Genomic DNA, 26,699 nt, shown 5'->3' with positions numbered 1-26,699 from the left:
TATTATGGTTCAACTTACCCAATTACGAGTATTACAAAGTTAACACTTATAGAATTAAATGATCATGGTATTCTGCGTAGTACTCGAAATTAATACCAGAAACCAGTTCCTGTGTACAAGTACTAGTACTCATTCACTTCCAACATCCGTCGCTTGATTCACATTATAAAAAATTTCTTATCATCAGTTTTCTATATTAAGATCAAGCATACAAATGAAACTCACTAGAACTTACTTTAACATATCAATGATTAAACACAGGAACACATATGAAGAAGAGAAAATCAGTAGTAGAATGGAAAAAAGAGATCATTGATCAATTTGTGAAATCAAATCTACACATTAACTCAACTTAACTCGTCAACACTTGCTTTCTTCCTCCGACGGCATCTTTCTTCCTCCGGTACTTAAAACCTCACTTGTTTTGGTTTTCAGAGCTTTACCATTTGTTGTCTGGACACAAAATTTCATTCTCATCTCATCAAGTTGCAGATCAACATAGTATAGAGTAGCTTCGTCGAGATTCCTGACAGCCTTTGTTACTCCACTGAACTTGTCGAACAGGTTTGCTAGCTTTAACTACCTATGATTCTACTAGACCTGTAGGCTAGGCCATAACAACAGCAAAACTAACACAATCATCGATGTCTTCAACACAACCTCTGGTCTCATCTACACATGGCTGCTCTTCAATGGAAAAATCTTTCACCTCAGTTTCACTTGTTCCAAGTCTGTCTTCCGCCAGACACTCCGCAAAAAAATTATCGATTGGCCAAACCTTTTTCATTTATTTTTCCCCAACTACTAACGACGAAAATTCGGGTTCCACAAAATTGACGTCCTTATTTCTGGTCTCCTGAATGCAATCAACTCCATCATTGTGTCCAGAGGGAAACTTGATGTCCTCGTCTTCGGTATCCTAATCCTTGTAATCAAAATCAGTGATTAAATACAGGATTAAATACAGTGATTAAATTCATAATCTTAATCCTTGTAATCAGAACAACTCATGAAACGGGAGTCATATTCTCCCTCAGTTACTGATGAGGGGTGTAAATAGTACACAAAAACCTCAGGAGCAATTATTTTCACCAGCTTCGACAAACAGTTTTCCTTTTCTTTCTCCGCTACATCAATTTGATTAATTGAATCAACAAAACTTTTCATCATTGTTTCGCTTGGCTATCTCACCAGAAGTTCCACATAAACAAACTGCGATAACTGTTGAATCAATTATTATGGTTCAACTTACCCAATTACGAGTATTACAAAGTTAACACTTATAGAATTAAATGATCATGGTATTCTGCGTAGTACTCGAAATTAATACCAAAAACGAGTTCCTGCGTACAATTACTAGTACTCATTCAATTCCAACATTAGCTGCCTGACTTAGATTATGAAAAATTTCTAAAAATCATTTTTCTATATTAGGATCAAGCATGCAAAAGAAGCTCACTAGAACTTACTATAACATATCAGTGATTAAATACAGGAACACGTATGAAGAAGAGAAAATCAAAAATGGAAGGGGTTGATTCTCACAACCAAATTCCTTTATTTTGACATCTACTCTCTCAACTTTCGGTCTATTCGATAGTTCTGATAACCCACGACCGCACCTCCTATTTTCCTGCAATCAAAAACAATCTTTTTCAACTAATGAAGAGAAGCGTTCATCGAAGAAACTAAGGTATTCATCTTTAGTAATTGCCGCCTTGCCAGATGCTGATCTCCAAAAACCGGCTGGCAAGTCATATACTGCTTCCAACGCACAACTTTTTATTGGCAATACGTTGACCCCATTGCTTGTTCGTCACTCATTTGCAATATATCTACAACTTCAAGATAATACATTTTCCAGTCATTCGCAATGACGGAAAGTATTCTATAAATGCAAACAATCCCAACCCATACGTCCTGACTTTTTCTCCCACTATTTATTATTCTCGTGCTCTTGAATTCGAACTCAGCCTACTGCTACGATTTGGCTTTTATTCCTAAAAATTTCTCTCTGTCTCTTAATCAAAGAATGGGTCACTCCTTCTCTTGCAACAACTACCGGCCTTCGAACTTCACTGACTGTTTGCCAACGAGCACTATCTGATTGCTGCTGTTGGACAAATGCTTGCCCACTTGGAAACTTCTCCCAGCTCTTTCCCTCAGAGAAAGTCGCTCTAACTTGTGGTCCTCCGAATGAAAAAAAACTTTGAAAACTAAACACATTCTCGCCTTCTCTCTCTCTCCCTATTACAATCTACTTGTCCTACTCTCAAAATTGTCACTTGCCAAAAAGAAGTTTACAAACTTCCTGCTCTAAGCTTTTGATACTCTGAACTGGCCTTCTGCTCCTCAAAAAGTCAATTACTAACACATGGAGTTATAATCTGACTTGATCTCAATCAGCTTTTGTTCTTACTCTAGCTGTTTCCAACTCTCACGACCCTCTGCTTTCTCTACCTTGCCTCACAATTCTCTTGATTTTGACCAGGCTTCTACAATAACTTCCTCTCACTACTCTAAAAAGCTAATACACTACTTTAACTCCCCATGCAAACTCAGCCTCACTTAATTTCGCTCTTGGCTAAGTCTTTTCTCACTCTTCTATACTAAAGAAAAACTAAATAACAACAATACCAATAGTAGGATTTCAACTTAACTCTGAATCCGCTTCGCAGGCACTCCATAATGCACACTCACAAACTCTCTCTCTCTCTCTCTCAGTCAAGCTTCAACTTGACTCTGTCCAAAGGTTTATTTTTCTCTTGTTGTCGCACAGGTCGAATCGTTCAGTCGTCATCTTCTTCGTCACTCTTGCAATGTCCAACGTACCGCTGCAACCACCAGAGCCACCGTTTTGACCGCAAGCACTTCAACTGTCAGCAGGTCTCGCGAGATAGCCCACCCAGGAAGGCCGCTGAAGAATGCTTTGCTTAGGCCAACCAGCTGAGAACCAACTGCCGGCCAAAATTTTGTCCCCACATTGCTTTTATATACTTTTCCGGCCCTTAGAAACTAAAGTTGAAATAATGAATTGATTTAAGTAATCAAACAACATCGCATTGTTCAAAAAGAAACGTACAAGATTATTGAAAGAAACCAAAATTCAGCAAAAGTTTTATTAGAAAAGATAGTTCACAATTCTATCTTTGTAACCAAATTCACTCAGCTGATAACTATCGTTCTCTATCTCTATGGAATCTCTCTACAAGTATTCTAAATTAAGTCGCCTGAAATAATCGCGGTTTTCCGGTGTTCTTATTGAGCTAAATTGGATCAACTCCTTGAACATTGTTTTTGTTCTCACAACTTTTCTACAGGTCATCTCCTATGCTACAGCTCTGTTTTGGTACTGTAATGGTAATGCTATGGTTCCTCTTGTTAGTTGCTTATCAAGCAAAAACGTGCAATAACGGTCAAACAATAGATTTTGCTCTCATCGTTACTATAGACTTCATTATTCAAGCCTTTCTCACGTAAAGTTTAATATGACTTCAGAGGGCAAGCAAATGACCTGAACGCATTCTTTTACACTGCTGACTTTTATTCGAGTTATTCGATCAATTTCAATTGCGGCACTTTGTGATAAAATATGATTTTCCAAATTATACAGCCAATAAAATCAACAAAATCCATTTAAATTTTTTGTGATTTATAGTAATTGGGCGTACTTCGTGGTTCATATCCATGCCTCCGAGGCCTTTACGACTTGATACTTGAAAACGGTCACAACTAGGACATGGGACAAACATGGGACTTGTTACCCAGAAAGTCATGGAAAACCAATGGAAAAATATGGTTAATGAGATTAAACAAGCCATCAAGCAATCAAAATAGAGGATTAAAACTGATGCTGATGAGGATTAAAAAAGTGAATGCTGGTTGTGGAAAGTTTACATTTATATACGTCTTATTGTTTCCCTGGCGCTATTAAAATCGTACATGTGATCAAGCTAGCAGAATAAATATAACAAACGAAACATGCCGGTAATAAGAACTGCTAGCTTGTTATTGAACTATTTAACATTAAGATCTGGGGTTATGTAAAAGTAACTGAGACTTATGATATGGGTTTTTTAAGCATGGCGTGTTTCGGCATTGTGTAAACCCGTGTTGCCATAAAATGTTATGAATGGCAATTTCTATAGGGCTTTGATATGGCACCTAAGAAGTGTCTACGGTTGTGAATTGCTGTGTGCTTGTAAACATGCAAGCAATGCGTATGTCTATGAAACTGAATTTTGTTGCACGAAAGATCACAGCCTACATTTATTAATGTAATATTAATTACCACTGTGAAATTAACATACCATTGAGATTTTGAACGGATCAAAGACAAGTAGTAAAGGCAGGAAAACGCAAGAGTAATTTAGACGGTCACAATGTGAAATACAATTACATATAATTGCACCAGCAATAAATACAGGGACAAAGCGCAAATGTGTGAAATGCTTACGAATAATTGGGACTGTTGTCCACAACCTCCAGCCCCCCCCCCCCCCCCCCGGAAAGCCTTCATTTTGCTTCTTGCTGTCAACTGGACAATAATGTCAGTTCCTTAAAAAAGTTTAGAAATCGTTCTCACAGTGAACACCGTTTTTTTGCAGAATTATTCGGATTTCAATGACGCTCTTTTGGCTCATGTGATCAAGATCTCATACAATAAGTATCTATTCTCAATTTAATAAGATGGTAAAAAATATGAAAAATAATTTAACCTATAAAAGTTAATAAACACACAGGAACATAAATCATCTCAATTTAAAATTACAACTACATTATGGTAAAGCTGGGTAGTTTTGAACTTGCACTTCTTGATTATGACCCACTTAAGAAATTAGTCTTTGTTATGGTCCATTTTCAAACTGGAGGGTTTTCAATTTCAGGAGGCTTCTTCTGGTAGGGCCAGTGTTTGTACTGAATAGGAGTCCCACCCAGAACCTTCAGCATGAATGCACTCCCCACAGACATCAACAATATCATGATGACCAGAAATATTGTCAAATTCAACACTTCCCCCATATTGCACACAGAATCAGCGAATTGATTGCCCAGCAAAATCAAATTCCGTAACCAAGTTTAGATATTTAATTTATGTTTTCTTAACAGTTGACGGAAGAAGTTTTTCGGGAAAACAAGTTAAACAAAGCATTGAAAATAACGCGTCCTCAAGAATTTAGAGGTGTTGATGCTTAAATGAAGTATTTTGTATTATTTTGTCGGAGAGGGAAGATTTCAAATCAATCCGAGTAATTCGAAAATGGCGATACAATTGATAAAGTTACTGCGTAAAATAGATATTAATATGCAAATGAGGGTGTGGCCATCAAAACTAATCAGCAGATTTTGTTATGGCAATTTGTATTTTTTTCCTCAGTTTTTACAGCTGAAGAACAAAATGTGATTTTAAATGATCACTTTTCAGCTTCATAAGGCGTAGCTGACTTAATGATCTTCTAAATTGAGCACCAAAAATATCGCTGACATTGAAAAAATTAGATAGACGATAAGAGCTCGTGATACAAATATAGTCAGAGTTCAAATTTTTCAAGAACAAAACGTATTTGATATATTTTCGTAATTTATTTGTAACCACAGTGGTTTGTTAGTCTTTATTCAAGAGCAAACTCACGTCTAGCTGCTTCATTCACCGGCTTTTCTACACAGAATTCTCATAAAAAACCGCAGCCACATGTATCAAATAATTTAAAATCTCGTTTTTTTTTCAGACCATTTTGTCCAAAGCTTGAAGAACTTTAGTGACAATGTGAAAACAACAAGTTGTCTTCAAATTCACCTACACGTAATTATGATTACAGACGCGGGTAGAAAAAGTCTAGCATATGACCGTTCTCATTTATGAAAATCAATATTGGTTTAAACGGTTTATCACCCGGGTGAATTTCCAAAATATACAAGGAGGCTCGGTTATGTGCGGTGACACACAATGTTCCGACCCTGCTAATTCACAGTTTTGGCCTGATTGTCTAACAGTTGAAGAAAAAACTTTCAAAAAAAAACTCATGCTGTTCAAAAATAAACAGATGAGCCGATGAGACCTGCAATTGATGACACTACTAGACTACAAAAAAAACAGTCAATTAAAAAACAAGGTTAATTATGAGCAGAAATTAGTATCCATTTTATGGAAATACTTAATAGCGAAGTTGAAATAGCAACAGATAAAACCAGACAATAGCATCAAATGAAGCAATAGATAAAAGTCTAATAGCAGCAGAAAAAAAATAAATCGTTGCTCACTAGAAAATAGATGGGTCCGGTTTTTAACGAGACTTGGTCACAAGTCGACAAAAAACAAAAGGGCCAAAGTGTGAAAATAAGGTTATAATTTTGCAAACAAAAATTACCTTCAAAGTCAGAAAACGCAATAGCTATCAAACCAAATTATTAAACTGAATCTAGATGACCATCATAGAAGGACTTATAGAATTGCAATTATCCAGAACATGTAATACCAGTACAAAAAAAGAAGGCTCGTTAATGTGCGTTCGCACAAGATGTTCCGACCCGAACTCATCTACATTTTTGACTTAATTGTCAACCAAATGAAGACATAACGAAAATAGATGTTTGAGTTTAAAAAAATGTTATAAAACCTAATTACTAATTGAATTACATATTGCCATGCCTTACTACGGGGCTTACGGGATCTGCCATTGTAAAGACTACGAGAAAAAAACAACAAACAACAAAACAAGCAAAAATAAAATTCCACGGCAGAAACACAATTTCCCAAATTTAAAAGCACCTAGTTACAACATCAAAATGCAATCAGATAAAACCTTAACTACAAAAAATTAGGTTTTTTACTATAAAGCAGACGGATGTTTTCCTTAATGGGACAAGGTAGCAATTTGACAAAGAGAAGAAAAAATGAAGTTAAAATCATAAATCAATCAACATTTTTAAAACCAAATAATTTCAAAAATCTATAAAATCTTTAGCTTATAACAAAATAATTCGTGATAATAAAAAGTCATTCTGAAACCAATCTGACCCGTTGTTGGCTAGACTAAGCCATCAGAAGGGACTAAAACGCAGAAAATCTCATAAAATTATGAAAAATTTGCAAAAGCACAAATTATTGAAGCCATTAAAATCGTTAGATATTATCTGAGCGTTAAGTACTTTTATTTCACTTTTTATTTATACTAGTTCAACTAAAAATATACCGAAAGAATAAAAAAAGATCATTTGGGCTACATTGGAAAATCATTAATATATTTGTTATTATCTGAATGTGCTAAAAGAAGAGAAAAGAAAACACAAATACATCAATCACAAAATTTTTAAGAAAGCGCATCTTGTCCACCAAACAAAACATCAGTGACGACATAACATTAGTAGAAATTTTAATTTTTGAAATTCATGGAATTGGATGGAACTTCTCAATGACGAGAATAAGTTAAAAGTTGACGAAATAAAACAACAAGAACTGAAAAGATTGAAAAAAAAAATTGAAAATGTTTAATATCAAAAGTTTTAAGACTATTCGCTACAAACTGACTTCTTCCGGTAACATCATTCATTTAATCGGCAATTATAAGTTTTTGAGACTTTTCTGCTTTTTACGGCTACCTAAAGAGTAAAAAAGCAAAAACAGCAAATTGAAAAAAATTAAGCGAGAAACTGGTAAGGCATTTAGAGAATGAAATTTTCAGTAATAACTTGTATATTTTCAATTATTTTCTTAACAGCAATGGCATTGTTTGTGCTGTTACAAAATTAGTTGGAGAACAACAAATTTAAACAGGTATAATAAATGCACGATGTTTTTTTAGAAAACCACTAGTATCAAAGCCATTAAATTCATTAGCTTTCAATGAAACTGAATAAACACGCTAAGTACCTCCTCGATAGAAAGTCAAAGCGTTTTTTTTCATAGGTCATGGATAACTTGTCACATTAAGTCGTATGGCAATGAAAAATACATTAAGATCACGATATTTTTGAGTAAACCCATAGTTTCAACGTCATAAAAATCAAGAACTTTCGACGGAAGACATTAAATACGCTAAATTATGCCTAGACGTAGCAACAAGAATTTTCGTCTTTCAAAACTTAAAAATAGGACATTAGAACACGTCATTGACTATGAAAACAACAACAAATACAGACAAAATCCAAAAAGTAAACGGAAAAGTGCGAGAAGAAAGTGTCGAAGCCATTTAAACCATAAATTTTTCTCTGAAAACTTTTTCTGCAATCCATTGAACTTCCCCTTTAAGCCAATGGGAACTATCAATATTAGGATAATATAAAAAGATTTTAAAAGGAACTGAAATTGCGATGAATTATATACAAAAATTTAAAAAAGGATATGAAAACTCGTGCATCGAAGTCAAAAAACCAATACTTAGAAGATAAAACCGCTAAATAGATAAAATTTTGTTGAATTGGGAGGCAAAAGAGTTCCGTCATCACTTTCAAAGAATTATTTTTTAAAGACTTAACAGCCATTGAATTCAATAGCTTTCAACGGAAGTCAATAAATTCGCTCAGTTATGCCACTATGTGATACAAGGATGTTTTTCATGCATAGGTAATCAATAAGACATCACAATATTTTTTATGATTATGAAAAAAAACAGCAAATACAGGCAAAAACCAAAACTTTACGTAAAAAAGTGCAAGAAGAAAGTGTTGAAGCCATTTAAACCATAAGTTTTTTCTATGAAAACTTTATCTATGATCCATTGAATGTGTTGGCTAAAACAATGGGAGCCATCAATATTAGGATAAAATGATAAGATTTCAAAGGAACCTATAATACGAAATGTCCAAAACTAAAAAAACTGAAATCTCGTGGCCTTGAAGTCATATATTCAATAGTTAGAAGATAAAACCGCTAACAAGATTAATTTTATTTGCATTAGGAAGGAGCAGGTCTTTTCATTCCCGAGATTGACTTACAGTTCACAAAAAATTTCTGGTTAGTTAATATCAGAAAAAAATTTCGAATATTTATTTTTTTCAAACATTTAACAGCTATTACCTGTCTACTCAAAGCACTAGATAGTTTTACCTGCTCATTCAGAATCCAATTACACTCTTAGTCGTCAACGAATTTACGCAATAGAATTCCAAAAATTTAGTAAAATCTTTAAAAAAAATTTAAAAATTTGATTACAATTACAAAAACTGAGATACGAATCCAAAAAAAAACATGAGCGATTCCTTGGAAACGAATTTTTTGTTCATTGGGAATCATTGGAATGTAAATGATGTTTGTTACTAACGGAATTCAAAAAAATTTACGGTAAAAGTGAACAAAAGTGAACCAAATATCCCGTGTTCACACGAAATTTGAAACCTCGTCATCTCCTCGAAAAAACTGAAATTCAAAAAACCTTTTTAATTTCGAATTGTACGCTGGATGAGCTTTTTAATGTTATCACTCACATTTCTCTACAATTTATATATCGATCGGCCAAAATTGTCCGAAAAAAACCCATTTGAGTATATAGTTTCTCCCCCCACAAGAGGGTCGGAACGCAAAAGCAACAAAAAAGCCAAAATCAAAAATTCAATTGAAATTTGTGAGAAAACGGCGTTAGAGATGTCAAAATCATTAGCTATTCATAAAAACGTCTTATTTGTTCAATTTCTTTCATACTTGGAGCCGTCATTAAAGTTGCATTCTGACAAGGAAACACAAAAAAGATTTTCAAAACCTGGATATTTTTCAGGAATCACAAAAAATTTATCACACTCTAAGTGTCAGAACCACAGAACCTTTGATTAAATAAGCAACGAAAACAAATCTAGAAATCAACTTTATCTCTAGAAAGAAGATGCAGCATGTTTTCATGACAATATACTATAAAATGACAAAAATAAGACAAAGAAAGGAAAACTTTTTGAATGCACTGATTTGAAAAAAACTGGAACTTTTTACATTTCGCATCTTTTAAAGTCATTAAAATTTCATCCAATAGAGAGAAAATAAAAGCTGTGTTTACTGAGATAAAGCTAAAAGTTTACAGAATCAAAAATAATTGTCAAATTTTAAAACTAACTGAGATGTTCTCGAAACAAAGAAAGCTTTATGTAGCCTTTATACCATCGGCGCTTGTTTTATTGAGGGAGAAGAATTGGATCTTTTGCTACTAATATTGAGTCATTATATTGTGAATAAAACAACAAATAAGGGCAAAACAAAAGAATTCAATTAAAGTGCACAAAAACACTTTGTCAAAGCCTTAAAAACCATAAACTTTTCGCTGAAAACAAAATATATGATCATTGGCCTCATTTTTGCGTTAAACTCAGCTGCTCAAGAACGACCCCGGATTGAAATCAACTCTGTCCTGTAATCATTATAGAGGAAGAATAAAATAAACTGCTAACTTAGTTAAAAGAAACGCTCTAATAGAATCAGAACAATTTTTGGTTGTCAAGAAATACGATCCGATTAAAAAATACTCTGATAATACTGCAGGCACATCAATTTGAAGTATTTTTTAAACAAGTTATTGAAATAGATAATTTAGGCGAAAACTCAATATTTCAAAATTAAATGGGAAATTTTAAATAAAGATTATGATAAGTTGGCAAAAAACCGGTGAAATATTTATTCCAGAACGCTCTTATAAGGAACGGAAGCAAATTAAAGAACACTACTCTAAAGGTGCTCAATTTTGTTTTGATTTTGCATTTTTAACAAAGTTGGCTAAGGAAGATTATTTGTGCTTTTTGTGAAAAAGTTAACATGTGAAAAGTTTTGGGAAAATTTTAGCTATGATTGTCGGATCAACGTTTCAACCACCCTCCTATGTTTTCATAGAGGCCGCTATTATTTTTTTAAAACTTAAAAAATTAGCAAAAAAATGGTCTAGAACTCTCGAAAGCGCGAATAAAAACAGCGGATATCATTCAAAAGTTCACAAAATTTAAAGCCTCGATAACTGCCTGCAAAAAAAAATAAGAGGAAATTTTATTTTCCCTTTATGCGCTGTAGGGGTTGGCTGATGATACCACTTACTGCTCTCTACGATGGAAAATTTGATCGGCCACATATGACTGCAGAAAAATACAGTTGTGCATATAGTTCCTCCCCCACTAAAGTGGGTCGGAAGAAAACCAAGTGAAAATTTGAAACCGCAAGATTTCGATAACTCATCGGAAAGTGGAAAAGTTGAATTCTTATATTCTACATCGTGGAATGTAATCATTAATTTTAATGACACTTTTCCATAATTGTGTGCCCATCGATAAATTTCTTTTGATAAAACATTCAGCTGAAAAAAAACAATTTGCAGACTAGACTTAGTTCATGTTTACTCACTTTAACTCGTAAGTCTAGTCAGTTTTGTTATAGAAAGCCACATTTATATTGCAGCTAAAAGATTGTGAAAATTTTTCATGAATTTGACAAAAGAAATTTGTGGATTTTGAGCACACGTAACAAAATTAGAAAGCATTTTTGTACACAATTTACACTTTCGAAATCAAAGTTAACCCCAATTACTGGACGGCAAGAAAAATGATTGGACTTTGACCTGAAGCTGGAATTCAAGCTCAAAATGCAATAACGGAATAATGTTTCAAATATTTTCAGGTATGTTGGATAATTCTCAACAAAACTGTTTTTGACAAATTAAAACTCACTATTTCTATTCATTGTAATCTATATCAAAAATGTTTGTACTAAAACAATTTCAATCTGTTTTCTGCCTGAAAAATTACACAATGTTTTTCGTCGAAACAAAGGGAAATTAGTAGAATGATCGATGTTCTCAATATACCTGCTAATAAGGAGGCTTGGTAAATTGCGTTGGCACATAATGATCCGACACTGTTTGTCCACATTTTGACCTAATTGCAGATCAAAAAGAAAAAAATAGGAAACAGTCAAAAAATCACATAGTGTTTAAAGATAATTGGTCTATTATAACAACACTACGAAAGAAGTAAACAACGAAATGAAAAAAAACTATGATTACGGCGAAACTCTATATCTATTTTTAAGAAAACTTAGAAAAAAACAAAGGATCTTTTCTTCTTCAATGGAAACAGGTAACATTTGTTACCATAAATGGGCAATTCCAGCTAACATAAATGGGCAACTCAAGACCTATTAATTTCAAAAATTATAATAACCAATGCTTTGAATTTTCAACAAAAAACATCGATGGAGCCAAATATAACTCCTTAGGAAGCCATTGGGACCTGAAATAGGTAAAACTAAACCATAGGGTTCGCAAAAACCAAGAAAACTCAAGAAATACAAAAAAAACAAAATCACGAAGTATTGAATTCATTAAAATCATTAGCTAGTAACTAAAAAGGTTAATTCTCTTCATCTCAGTTACAATTGGGCACCAATGGGATCTATAGTTATACGCTTTATGTAAAAAAACAACTGAAAGAAGTTAACATATCGTTTAGTATCAGAAATCTTAACTGTAAGTCCTCGCCATAAAACACACAAGACCCATAAAGCAATAATGAGTTTATTATTAGCTTTTTGAACCTGTCCTAGATGAAAAACAGATACAAGCAAAAACCAAAAACGCACGAAAAGATTCTTGAAGCCACTATAAATAAATATACACTATCAGCCTGAAAAATATTTAAATTTGATTGGACATATTTTCAGTTCCATTGGGACCTCTTATTATTGTAGTAAAATGACAAAACTTCAAATATGAATCACAAAAATAAATAACTAAAATCGCACAATTTCTATGGAATATTACAGCATCAAAGTAGTAAAAATTATTAGATGTCAAATGGAAGCCTAAATTACGATCACTCATATCTGAAAATGAAGGCTTTGAGACCTGTCATTAATCAGGATGAGTTTTATTTAAAAAACATGCAAGAAAAAAAGTGGCGAAACTACTAAAAACATAAATTTTTATCCAAAACTGAATATGTGTTTACTTTGGATTCTTTCCAGAGCCAGAAAGGCCTAACTCTACTGTAATAACGTGAAAAACACTTCAAAAAAGAACCTCATGTATGGCAACATATACATTTTTTGTTAAAACTTGTCGTTCCAAAGAAAAAACAACAACAAACCGCTCCACAGAAAAAATTTTTTTCCACTAGAAAAATGAGAATTTCTGTCACTAGTGCGAAAGATTTGAAAATTGACATAGAAAAGATTACAAGGGGCAAAGTTCAACAAAAATTGTCCAAGAAAAAAAATTTGAAAAAACTTTTAAGCACCAACTCAAATAATTAGATAGGCTCACTTGTTCTTTTTTAGGAAGCCAATTCGACTTAAGATGAATGAAACAAAGCCATAAGACTACAAAAATTGCAACAAGTGAATAAAAAACTAAAAAACTCGAAAAGTGTACAAAAGCAGTAGCGGCGCCATTACAAACATAAGGTATTCTTTGAAAAGAAAATATACGCCTATTGGTTTCCATTTGAATTGAAGGTAAATAACATCTTTTATCAATAGACCCGTGACATAAAAACTGGTTTCTCTATATTTTATACCTCAAAAATATGAGAAGATAAAATGAGTGGCCTATTTTATAATTCAGTATTTTTTGTTAAAATCCACATTGGAATCAAAACTATGTGACACATAATTGGTCAAAATATGAGCGTAGTTCATAATACATATGAAACAGCAAATTTTTAAGTGAAAATTTTGAGTTCGAAAAAATGACGGTAAGATGAACAAAAATTTACACCATAATTTCTTGAACGAAAAACAAAATCCTTAAAAAAGTTATTTTTTTTTATTGAAAGTCTTTCTTTTATTGAAAGTTTTTTTATTGAAAGTCTTTCTAATGATTACAATCATAAATCTCTACATTGAATGTATCGAACGGTAAAAATTGATGGAACAAAAAAAACTGTTCAGCATATAATTCCTCCATCTGTAAAGTGGGGTTGGAACAACTATGACAGTTATCCGGTACAAATTAACTATTATCTGTTCGTGGGAGCTCAAAACAATTTTACATCGCGGTTTCGGATTGATATGCAAAAATGAAACAAATGAATACTACTAACATTACCAATAACTAAACACTCACTGAAACTAATAAAAGGTGATCAAATGGGGGGAAAAGCGGAGTTGTTTTAAAGTCGGCACTGTTTTGGCTTGAAAAGGGCAAAACAATTAGTCAGCAGCTTGAAAAAAATACATTGACTTCCAAGGCCCAGGCCTCGATTTATGGAAAGGCTTTAACTCGACTTTGTTTGCAAACATTTTATCGAGCTTAAGTCCAGCCCAAATATTGGGTCGAGCTAAAGTCTTTTGTAAAATTCTGGATCCAGCTAAAGTCCTTTGCGAAAAATCTCAGTCGAGCTAAAGTACAGAATGTCTTAAAGTCCAACTAAAATCTTTTCATAGCTCAAATGAGTCGAGTATAGTACATTTGGGTCGAGCATTGTTTTTTCATAAGTCTGTACCTAGACCTGGGTTCATTATACGCAAAAACTTCATAGACAAACAAATAACACCTCTCTGATGGATAAATACGGTAAACAGCAGACATTTCAGACAAAGTCAAAGTTTTATGCGCAAGCTTGAGGGCAGTTTTCATCGATCTATACACTAGAGGAACAAATTATTTTTGAAAATTTGTAGCTCTGTAACTTATGAAGACAAAATTGGGCCAAAAGATTTTTTTGCACGTTACTGTTATCCAATTTTCCTATTAAATTAATTGGTAAGAAAATATAAAAACTGTGAAAACAACAAATGTACCGGATCAATTATTTTCGATTCTACTCACAAATTTTAAAAAATTAATATATTTCTGCAGCTAAGAATAGTATTGCGATGCCACATATATTTCTGCAGCTAGTCATAGCATTGCGATGCTACATAAGAAACGTTTATGTGAAAGTCTTGGCGTCACTAGAGTAACTGCGCATCTCCAAACAATTCAGGTCCAAATTTAATTTACAAAGAACGGGTTTAACGGTGACTCATCCGTTAACCTTGTCTTTTTTAAATTCGGTTCTAAATTTCTCAAGCTAAGATTGCCTTAAGATGGAAAAATTTTGGCGGAACACAAAAAAAGCAAAACTTCTTTCCTGTTTTGCTCAACTTTCTCAAAGAAGGTTAAAATTAGAATTTAGAGGTTTAACTCATGTTGTTCAGTTGTTTGAGATGCAAAATAATTTATGTAGTTAACAAACTTTTAGCTGCCAATTAGAAAAATTCTTAGTACAGATTCGGTAGTTTTCGATAGTGATCTAGTATTTTTTCAAAACAAATTGAAATATCATCGTAAAAACTACTTTCCTGATTTGATTGCAGAATTTTGATGCCATTAAATCACAAAAAATGTTTTTGTTTTGTTCTGCCTTTTTTCAACTCCTAAAATTATTATTTAAACTCATCGTATAAATAAAAGCTACTGAACGGATCTCCTTCAGAACTAAGGACAAAACAGAATTGAAATTTTTCAACAACAAATCTGTTTGAAAATTTGTTTCATCACTCCATGTTTTGATAATTTAGACAATTTTAGTAAAAACTTTGAGATCTTCTATAATAAACTGAGATCAGTTGAAAGGTTGAAAATTTATTAGCAATCTAAGTGATTGTTAACGATTTAAACATAAGACGAAAGAAACTGAGCAAAACTTATTTAGAATCGTTCACTAAATTTGGCGTTAGCTGTCGCAAATAAACAACTAAAATCTTCCTTAACAGTCAAAATCTATAAATAGTGATTGATTAGCATTGTGAAAATTGATCACGTCAACTCATTTGAATCTCCTAAGAAAAAAATTACCAAAATAATACGCTTTGCAATTGGGCCACTTGTTCAATTTAACAAAAAAACGTATTTTACCAACAATTAACTGGTTTTAACTTCAGTGGCCATTTTTAAAATAAATTAGATATAATCAATTGTCGCCGCACAAATACGTCAAATGGACATGACATATATTTCATGGTGTTGGAGCTCCTAAAAGACAACAAAGTCCTAAAATAAAACCTGTGTTGGACTGTTATAATTGAAGCAATTCATAAAATCATCTCAAGGAACAGGCTATCACAATTTCATTAAAAAAATCCTGCACCCTTTGACAGAACAGAGATTTTTTAATTAACTTCTGGACAGAACAGAGATTTTTTAATTAACTTCTGGAAAAACAAAGTTCAGAGCCGAATGCTTGAATTTCATTGCTTGAATTATATGATCGGTTAAAAATTGAACGTTACAACAGTCAGAAACAGGGTCGCAGTGTTTATCTATTACAATCTATCCATTTAAGCAAGAATTCCGTTATTTTCCATTTCATTTGCAACTGTAGCTGGTTGGGTGCAGGACCTCTGCAATGACGCTATGGACGCGTTTGTCCAGAATTGCTTTCCTCTTGATTGCCAAGTTTTTATAAACATCGCAAATATTTGGATTTGGGTGTATTCCGCACACAAAATTCCAGCTTTCGGATTTTTTGGTGGTACGAAGCGTCACTGGCCCATCAAAAGCGTTTCATAAGTCGATTCGACAACTTCCAGAAATCCTTGCATAACAGATGTAAGAAAGAAATCGAAACAGATTGGGATAGTCCAATATGTTGATGTTAGCTCAAGCTCTGCATTATACTGGTAAGAAGAACAGCGTCTGTCAGAAACTGTCAGAAATTTTCACAGATGTGGGAAAGAAAACAATTTTGTTTCAGTTTTTAAGATTTTCGTAGGACTGTTACAAGCTCGCATCTTAAAATTTCCATATATTCCTTTCTATATATGAATTAAGAAAACAAAATCAGCAACCAATGGGTTGTTCCTGTAATGATTTCTTCGACGCTACTACAACACCAGTTGAAAAATACGGCAGAACATCTTTGATCTTGCTACCTACGAAAGCAGAATAATAGGAAATTTCATTCTTCAGCTGTCCAAAAAATTCAACATTTCTATAAATGAATGAAAAGCTCATTTCATCAAAAGTTCCACCTGCAAGAACTGTTTTCGATCTCAACAAAATCAAGTCTTCGATTCGTTGCATATCAATAAGCTTCTGTTTTCTTGTAGTATAAACAATTTCTAATTGTTATCAATCAGTGACCAACTTGCTGGAGCACAAAAACTTGCTGGACCAACTTGCTGTTCGGGATTTTTGCAATGTGACTCAAACAAATTTTTGCTTTTTGTCCGAAGTTTCTTTTGTCTGGTCATATTTTAGTGGCGTAAACGACTCTCTTTATTTGATATCATATTGATTGTCATAAGTCTTCTTCATTGGAAATGTTGGATTTTTCTCACTAATTATCACAAAAATTTTTTAAAAGATTCTCGTCAGATTTTTGTTTGGATGCGGGAGTCATTAAGTTGGGTAGGCTGTTATATAATTGGAATCCTAGTATTAATCATTGGGAAAAAAAGAAAAAATAGTTCTCATACGTTTCATAAATTTTTTTGTGACTTCTGATTTCAATAAATTTAAACTTCATGTTTCTTGTTATTGTTTTTAATTGTTAAGGACGTAAACTGCTATTGAATTTGACTCAATTCTGTTACAAAGTTCATTGAATTTTTTGTTTAATTTGTGCTAAATTTTCGTTGAAACAGCGGTTTAGAATGAGCAATCGGAGGGGGAAGAATTATTGTGCTTTAATTCTTATTTCATTGCATTGTACTCTGAATGACTTCCTCTGAATGCACAATATAATTACAATGGAAAAATATGCTGTTTGAATGTAAGATAATTGACACAGGAATTAGAATCTTAACATTCTCGTCCAATCAGATTCCATTAATTGGACACAGGTAGTTGTTTTTAGCAAGTATATAAACCCGCATTTTTCAATCTTTTTCGTTCTCATAGTAAGAGATCAAATTGTGAGCAAATTTGTTACAAATTTCACAATTGAGTTAGAAATGAATTAATCAGTCAAGGAAAATCAGAGCAGATCTCCTGACAATTTGAAAACCGCTTGTTTCTGATATAATCACCTACGTCAAATCGCCCCCTTTTATACATATAGTAGCATCTTGTTTGGACTTCATACACTCACATAGTCGATGAAACGCAAAAGACATTTACAGTATAATATTGCAGTGAGGTTTTGAAATTTAAACGTATGCAAGAAATTACAATTTGCATACAATGTGATTGGCAATTGAATATTGCGTGTTTTTTATCAATTGGCATTTATCTTGTCCAAGAAGTTTTATCAATCTATTTTTTACTTAAGAGATCAAAAATCCTTTCCATTTAGCTCTGATGACATATTACCGTTATCAAAACACGCATCGATAAGCAACAAAATATGAATTTAAGGGGGGGGGGGGTGCAATTCGATCGGCTACAGTAGGGCAGACCCCAGTTGGGCTCCTTGTACCCTTTTACAGCCTTAAGGGTTATAGATCTAGGGCTACTTATTTCTGCGCGTGAAGTAGACTTACCTAAACCTATGTGACTAACCGACTCTGGAAACACTGAATATAAAAATCAATTATAACTGTGGTAGTATACTGCACCGGAGTCAATGGCATACACATAGTGTATTTAACTAAAGACTGACAAGAGTAAAGTGTGCATGCTCTTAAAAGAGAATAGAGGCTTCTCAGTATGTGATTGGCGGAGAATGTTGGAGAATACACATACTGTATTTTCGTCTGATGGAATAAAAGGCTGGGGACTATACCAGCCGTGAAAACGAGTGAAAAACTTTGTCATAATTGTGCGAGGGACATCACTAGTATGAGGTTATGGTAGCTAATTTACTGCAACCTCACAGTAACTAATTTCCCAGGATGCATTTAAGCCGGATCCATCTCCAATTCCTATCAACAACCTCCCATCTCAATTAGCCAGTATTTTGGTTCGTCTGTTTGTAGAGATGCCACCATTTGTTTTAGTCACTGCTGAAGCGGAAAAGATGCAAGGATCCAATGAGAAATCTTTCCCTCAATGCTCTATTCCCTTGGGCAGGCCATGTTCATCTCATTTATAAAAAAATCAATAGCATATTATGCTACGGTAATTCAAGCATAACACATCAGTGTTGCACTGTAAAATGCGCTGAACGAATATGCAATTTTTAACCTTAAAAGCTACCTTGTGAAGAACCACTGTTTTTTGAAGATAAATGTATTTTTGCCGTTTATTTCCCGTGCCGCGTTTGATATTTCAGCGCACAGCAACGCTTGTTATAGAACAAGACACAATGACGGGATAGGGATAAGGAATTCGGTTCAATTCAATATACGAGCGCTTGCTTTGCTGAATTTCTATATGCGCGTGTTCTTTATAAGTGCGCATTTTTCCTTTATTTCTTCCATTGCTAAAGCACGATTGAATTCCGTGGGATTACTTTATACACAACGCTTATACACACTGCCGCTGTTTACCAGACAAAAAATCGAAAGGACGGTTGATCGAAAATGGTAAAATTTCATAAGTTTGAGACATTAGGTAAACAACTTGATCCTATATCATATAGCTGAGTATGATAATTGATAATTGATATTTAATTGAACATCCTCATTAAGTTTCAGAAATGAAATTAGTTAATTTGGTGATGCTTTTGCGGCTCGTGGTATTTGACTTGAATCTATTGTCAAAAGATAACAATTTATCCCGAGCGAACATACATACAAAACAAGCCCCCGTTCTTTATTTCAAATGCCCGCACTTAAATGTAAATATGCTTTCGGTAAATTGTCCCCGTTTTTTGCTTTCGGTTTACTCTCTTTCGATTTTACCACTAGACACTAAAATTAGTAAGCAAAATACGGGAATACAAGACAATCTCTATATATAACTGAAATATTAGAGTTGTAGATATATAGTCCCACTTTTACGCTGCGGTAAAGTCAGAAATCAGAAATTAAAAGCAGAAATAATACACAGAACTCTGATGAAAAGCTTGACTAAACTGACCTAAATATTGTGAGCACTTTGTGTTATTCAAAGCAAGTTTAGCTTTTACTACCAACAAATTACAACTCCTGTACTCCGGTAAGTTTTCAGGTGAGTTGATTATATAAAGCGTTATTGTTCCGACCCTACTTAGTGGAGAGAGGAACTCTTTGCTCATTTGGTTTTTTTTGTTCAATTGATTTTTGCCGATCGATATATGGAGTGAGCTTCAATCACAATAGTGCTTCCATTTTGTATCAATCGAAGTCGCTAAATCTTTTTATTCTAAATTTTGGCCGGTATTTCTGCGAATTTACCCACATTTTTTTAAACCGAAAACCAGCACCAAATCAAAAAGTTTCAGCTGACACTGGTAAGAGTTCTCAAAACGAGTTCCCTGCACGGGATAGGAGTACAAGTAAATAGAGTGAAACAGAGTAGTTTTGAAGAGTAGATTGTTCAAACTCTTTTTGAAGTGAAGCGAGAAATTTTCCAAATTTTTAGATTTTTTTGGAGAATTTTTTTTTACTTGAGGCAATATAACTTCCGTTATTGCTGTTTTTTCTTCCAAGTTTCTCGCGAAGTATGCTTAAATTGATGATGCGAAATGTTCAGCGATTTTGATTTTTGGTTGCGTGGTCTATTAAGTTAGACGTCAATAATTTTCGAAAAATTTTGATATTCCATTTTGTGGCTTTGTTTCTTGAGCTTTTCACAAAGAAGGTATCGCAAACCACTTTTGCAAAATACTTTTGCATCCTAAAACACTTTTGAACTCTGAAAATGATGTTATTGTTTTCAATCTTAGCAATACTTGATTTCGAGAGATCAGAGTTTTCAGTTCATCCTGCTTCTCGTTTTCTACGTGTGTGAGGTCAAATCCATTGTTACTAAAAAAGTGCTATAATTTTTTTTCATTTATTTGGATTGTAAAGCGGGACCTGTCAAGCAATTTATTTCTTTTCTTTATACGTCATGTTCCCCAACGTTTGATACAGGCAGCAAGAGACCGAAGAACCATTTTTGGGCGCATTCTACCACTAAGCAGCTGCATTTGAGTGCTAAAAGTTGATCGTTTCTGTATTCTAAATGTAGATTAAATTTGCAATGAATTTTTTGAGCTTGCCTGAAATACCTCACTCAGTGGTATGACTTGTGCGCGCTCCTTCTGAATATGAGTAAAGAAATTAACGTTTTGACTACCTGTAATTTATGCTCACTAATGGCACCTCTCATCTGCTGTCTAGCAAAAAAAAATAATTTGAATTTGTTTCGTAGTTTGAGTTTAAATCTAGTTTTTTTTACTTTAGTAAGGTTTTACCATTTTTGACCGTGATGAAATATTACCTTTTCTGTTGGTTTTTTACACTCTCGAAAAACTAAGGCTCCATTTGAGAAAGAGGGAGACCTCATGGGCAATTTAATGGGTCCTTTATTTAATTCACGTAATAATCAGAACATTTGTGAACCATTATAGTGGTTCTTTGGCTCTTGCTTTTTTACAATGGACGTCAAAAACAAGAGTCAAGATTTTGGAAATATGATTACGTGTTTTATTTAAACTTGTACACCACTGTTTCTCAAGAACTATGAGCTTTGTGAGTTTTGCTAGATGAACTCGCTTGAGAATTTGTATAAGCTTGATTTCGTTGTTGAACCAAATGTTCTGCTATGTTCAATTTTTGTCGATGCTAGTGAACTAAAAAAATAACCTTAATTGCATGCTAGTCTATCCTTTTTTGAGAACCCATCAATATCCGTTTATCTCACCAGCTGGTATTTTTCTGAAAATTCTTATACCTGCTTCATTTGCTATGGCAATTTAGCTAGGAATGTAGATAGGCGAAGGCTGAACATTATGTGCGACGCATTAACAAGCTCCCTATTTTTATATCACGTAGGCAGTTTTTTAATCGTGGGCCAGGTCGAGTAGATACAGCCAAATTTGCATAATAATTGGTAACAAGCGTTAAAAATTGAGAATTTTCAACGCAAAATTTTTGAATATTTTCTGGGTTGTAGGGTGAAAACATTGTAGTGATATAAGATCAGCGCTAAAATTGAAGTTCTTTTTTGCGTAAGAGTGCTAAACTAAGTGAGCTAAGCGAACAACTAAACGAAAACGTTGATAGAAAAGCGAAAAGATAAAAAGTGATTTAAACACGAAGTTCAACTTGAAATTGGTGGTTCAACACTGTGCAAGCTCACCACTAAACTAAGCTGAGCTACGGCAAAAATTAAACACAAAAATTGATGCGAAAATGCAGCAGAAAACGCTAGAATGCGTCAGAAATTAAGCAGTAAATTTATACGCGATGAACTAAATTAAACGTTATTATACTGAGATCAACTCTAGAAATTGCGGTAATTCATTTTTTAATACATTTACCATTTATTTTACTTTAGTTTTACCACAGAAACTGCCTTTCGACATATATTTGTCGTTTGTGTTCCTCATACTTTGACCCAGGCACAGTTCCTTCTGTCAAAAAATCTGATCAAATTGTCCGTTTGAGATCGCTATTTTTTCTTAAATGTCAGAGATAATTGGCTGTACTTTTTTTTCAAAATTAGAGATCAACAATTTATTCAAGCAAAATCGATGATTTTTACCGCGATTTCAGCACATCCCAGAAGTTGACCTACCGTAGAAATAATTACCGTGTTAAGGTTATATCAAGATTCATAAGAAGCCGCACCATGTTTAATGAGATATTGTAAATAAGAAAAACGCCTGACAACTGTCGGAAAACTCTTTAGTCCCATTATAAATTTTAAAGATCTTTCCTGTTCATTTTTAAACCGTCTTCCTTCCTTTTTCATTCCAAGTTGGCAACCGGCAGCCATTGGAGCTCTGATACAGAAAGGCAAAAACCGTGCATGCTCAGTTCTCCAAAACAAACAAAACAAAACAGGAGACAGTAGTTCATAATTACTACCATAAAAGACGGCAGTTTAATTTAGACTAGAAAGAACGTATGAAAATGTAAAATAATTCAGACACGATCAGAAAGAGCTGTAGAAGTCCTATTAGTCAAACTGTTATTGATTATATAACTGTTACATTAATAATAGCTAATCAGCTGATGACTGAAGCAGTCATTGTTTTTGCGAAAAAAAAATAACAAGTTTGTTCAATTTTACATCTTAAACAGGTGATCTGCTTCGTCAATCAGACACAAGCTTTCTTTATTTTGCCGTTCAGCGTAAGTACTTAATATCAAACGCAAATATGAAGACTCAAAAATTTTCACACTTGATCTGAATTTATTCAACCTTTTTTCAATTCTACTGCCGTGCAAGTTCTGCAAATTAGTCTACAAACATGTAAGTTACAAATCGACAGCTTCCATCTCAAAGAAATTATCAGAGAAGTGCAAAGATCGTCATTTTATCAGGCAAACTTTTCCGAAGAACAGTTCAAATTTTTCCATTCGTAATAACCCCAGTGCCTTATGCACCACTCAACTACAGAGCACGTGCAATTACGATGTAAATCATTATGTAAGTATATTGCACATGTGCTTGGGGGAGCAAATACACTCACTGACAAAATTTAACACACAAAATGCAGTTTCACATGGTAAATTGCCTTCTTTGAACTCAATTTTAGTCTAAATAACTTTGGCCGTTCTTTTTATGTCATTCGACGCATAAACATCAGAAGTTTATTCGATATACTTTTGGATAAAGTTACAAGCTTACTAACAGAAAAAATTTAGATAGAAGTCGCCCAGTTTCTCAGATGCAGCCGTATTTTTAGTCCCACGTGAAATCTTTTCAACTTGCTAAAAAATTTGCTGAATTCACAATGCAAAAACTTGCCTAAAATTAGGGAGAACTGAGCAAGTTGAACAGATTTCCCGGTGGGATTTAGAATACAGCCCCTTATGAAAAACTCGACCAATTCAATCTGGATTTCTTTCGTAAATAAGCTCATCAGTTTAGCCTTATGAAATCTAATAATCTTCTGATGATTATGTGTCGGTTGACATAAAAATCTAATCCAAAGGAACGGCCAAAGTTAAATTGACTTCAAAGAGAAGCAACCATGTACAACTGCTTTATGTGCGTTCACTTTTGTCACTGAGTGTATGCTGAACAGCAAAAAAAGTTAGCACCCCCCATTTTCGCGAAGTAAAAGTTCAATTGTTGAGGCAATCTTACTCAGACTCAATCAAGTTTCGAAACCAAATTTGTATCACTGATCGTCTATACTATTATTCCCGTCTACCTATGAAATTTGGATAAAACGCAATGTTCACTTAGCAGAAAACCAAAAGTAAATTTCACGAACTCCATTTAACAGTGAAAAAAGTTGTTACAAGATCACAATTTATTCACGACTTTTCTCCAATGTTTAACACAAGTGCAAACTTCGCCCCAGTTAAACAAACCTGAAAACACATGAAATCCTGCGACTTTTTTTCACTGTTAAATGGAGTTCATCAACTTTCCATGCGGTTTTTTGGTAAGTGAACGTTGCGTTTTTATCTATTTTTCATAGGTAGATGAGTAGTGTAAGGGGATCAATGGTGTAAAAATTGTTTTCGAGATTTGATTTTAAGTTGGAGTAAGATTACAAAAATTGAATTTTTACCTCGTAAAAATAGGGGTGCTAACTTACTTTTGCCGTGGAGTATAATATGCACCCACTTGAGCGTGGGTGGAGTGGGAGGGGGTGCTAATGGAAAAGATCCTGCAGTTCTTTATGCATTTTTTTAAGTTATGGCATTGTTGTGATTTGAATGGTTATTCAGAAGCCCGCAATAACTGCCAACCAAAGCAGCAAAAATAATCTCAATTTTCCTCAAGGTCATTGTTTATTCCTATAACACTCCAGCTTAGCAGAGACTTGAAATGAAACAGATTGGTGATTAAATTACACATTTCAACTCCTTGTCTCAAGTATCGTCAAAGCAAATAGTTAGATTCACTTCAAAGTTTAATTTCTCCTCTAAATAAGCTTATTGAGGGTTTTATTACAATTACAGTATTGAGAGTAGGAGTCAATCCCACTCTTTGGGCTTTATTCTTACGATTTGTTTTGTTAGTTTACTACAGACTGTTATTCTGCGGATCGTAGTACATCTTTTCCAAATGGCAATAACCAAACCTCGCAATTCGAACTACCTCGAAGAATGTGATCTGGTTGAGAATAAGGACCGTGAACAATATCTGCAGCAAAAACCGGAGTCGAGTCAGAAATTATTAACAGTTCCGAGAAATGAAAAACTCGATGAACAAGTTACAAATGCATCAAACAACCAAGTTGTAACAGAACAGAAATCAAACAAAATTCGACGTCTTTTATGCTTAATTTCATGTGTCATTCTTTACTTGGCCGAGGGTGTGAATGTCTCAGCTACTGGGCCATTTTTCCCGAACGAGGCTCAGAAAAAAGGTGTCACCCAAACTATGATTGGCATTATCTCTGCAGTGACAATGTTCGCGTTATGGTTCATGTCCCTTTTACTTTTATTTCTTGCTTCTGAGAAAAATAAGAAGCCTTTGTTTTATATCGGTCTTTTCACTTCAGCTGCAACGTGTATTATTTTCGGAGAGTTAGTTCTAATTAAAAATACAAATTTGTTCATAATATCATGCGTTGTGACACGATTCTTAATGGGAATTGGATGTGCGTGCATTTGGTCTGCAGGGGCGCCAATATTAATACCTCTCTTCCCAGACAAAGCAGGCAAAATTTTCGGCTTACTTGAGTTCTCAGTTGGGTTCGGCCAAATGATCGGCCCCCCATTTGGAAGTTTTCTATTTTCGCTTGGCGGATACAGATTACCGTTTTGGGTAGCCGGACTGTTGGAAATAGCGGCTGGGGTGTTTTGTGTCATCTGTTTGTCAACAGTGGGCAATGACGATGGGGAAAAACAGAAAGACGCAAAGACGGATTGCTCAAACAAACTGAAGTCTTCGACGTCGATAGCGCATGGGAGCATGAGGTCGCTCAACATTCCTCCAAGAGAAAGCCAATTCTCGAAAACTTCACTAAAGTTTATCAGCAACCCAGGTGTCATTTTAATAACTTTCCCTGTTCTGACAATTATGTGTGAAGTCGGATTTTTACAAGTAGCTTTAGCTCCACATTTGCTCGATACTTATAATGTCGACGGAAACTCATCTGGAAATGTGTTCCTAATTCATGCAGGACTGTCAGCAGTTACTTGTGCACTCTTCGGGATCTTAGTCGATCGAGGATTTGCCTCCTGTGCTTTTGTCGTTAGCACTTTTCTCACAGCAATTGCGTATTTTATTCTGGGATTACCACAATTAATTGCGATGGGCTCATCGGACAAATTCTCATTGTACTTTGGTTTAGCTTTATTGGGAATAACCGCCAACGGAGGTTTCATTCCTGGATACTTTTTGTTCGAAAAGATAGCAGAATTAGCCAAAATTGACAGCCAAACTAAGCTACGAATTTACGTGGTCACGTGGATGAATTCATGCTATGCAATCGGAAGTATTCTAGGCCAAGTTGTTGTTGGTGGAATATTTTTCGAGACTTTCAATTTTTACCCATCTTGCTTGTTGCTTGCTGCTCTGTCGTCCGTGTCTTTTTTAATTGGCCTAGTATACTTAATATTTGCTGGCTTGTTGAAGAAAGTATATTACGCGGATGAGAGTAAAATTGTTATAACTAGCAGTGATAAATGTAATTTAGATGTACATAATGAAATTGAATCTTGATGTTATACTTCTTTTCTGTCGAAGTCCCAAAAGCGCCATTAACCTAAATACCAAACCTCATAGAAATTTCTGTGACAAACCCAAAAAGCAAATTAGTGTAACCAAAATTGCATAGGATTATCTGCGCCACAAAGCTTGATTCAATGTCGAAATTGTTCATTTGATGAT

The 26,699-nt window shown here is 34.1% G+C and overlaps 2 protein-coding genes and 1 long non-coding RNA gene across 20 annotated transcripts in view; 2 read left to right on the top strand and 1 right to left on the bottom strand.

Annotated features, from left to right (window-relative positions):
- Positions 1-5,068, top strand: part of LOC142335375 (uncharacterized) — a 40,281-nt gene extending 35,213 nt beyond the window's left edge. The window contains exon 3 of the long non-coding RNA XR_012758868.1: positions 4,887-5,068. This is a non-coding gene — a long non-coding RNA (uncharacterized LOC142335375). The remainder of the gene's footprint in view (positions 1-4,886) is intronic.
- LOC142334544 (uncharacterized) overlaps positions 1-26,699 on the bottom strand; it is a 489,219-nt gene that overhangs the window by 199,993 nt on the left and 262,527 nt on the right. The gene's annotated exons all lie outside the window — the stretch shown is intronic.
- Positions 19,092-26,538, top strand: LOC142334537 (MFS-type transporter SLC18B1-like). Of its 18 annotated transcripts, XM_075382639.1 has the most exons (3): positions 21,408-22,190; positions 22,982-23,330; positions 24,467-26,538. In XM_075382639.1, the coding sequence occupies exon 3, from the start codon at positions 24,927-24,929 to the stop codon at positions 26,529-26,531; it is 1,605 nt and encodes a 534-aa protein (XP_075238754.1). In that variant the 5' UTR covers positions 21,408-22,190; positions 22,982-23,330; positions 24,467-24,926; the 3' UTR covers positions 26,532-26,538. The 18 variants fall into 18 exon arrangements, with proteins under 18 accessions (XP_075238772.1, XP_075238763.1, XP_075238769.1 ...); XM_075382657.1 differs by lacking the exons at positions 21,408-22,190; positions 22,982-23,330 and adding an exon at positions 19,092-19,379 and having other exon boundaries at positions 24,881-26,538; XM_075382648.1 differs by lacking the exons at positions 21,408-22,190; positions 22,982-23,330 and adding an exon at positions 19,093-19,351 and having other exon boundaries at positions 24,587-26,538.

Source organism: Convolutriloba macropyga, chromosome 2 (genome assembly GCF_964194025.1).
Source record: "Convolutriloba macropyga chromosome 2, txConMacr16.3, whole genome shotgun sequence".
Taxonomy (NCBI): domain Eukaryota; kingdom Metazoa; phylum Xenacoelomorpha; order Acoela; family Convolutidae; genus Convolutriloba; species Convolutriloba macropyga.
The sequence above is the reverse complement of the archived record's forward strand: the minus strand, read 5'-3'. Positions and strand labels throughout refer to the sequence as shown.

Coding starts and splice junctions, on each gene's coding strand:
- LOC142334537 (XM_075382657.1), top strand. CDS start 24,927: ATGGCAATAACCAAACCTCGCAATTCGAACTACCTCGAAGAATGTGAT.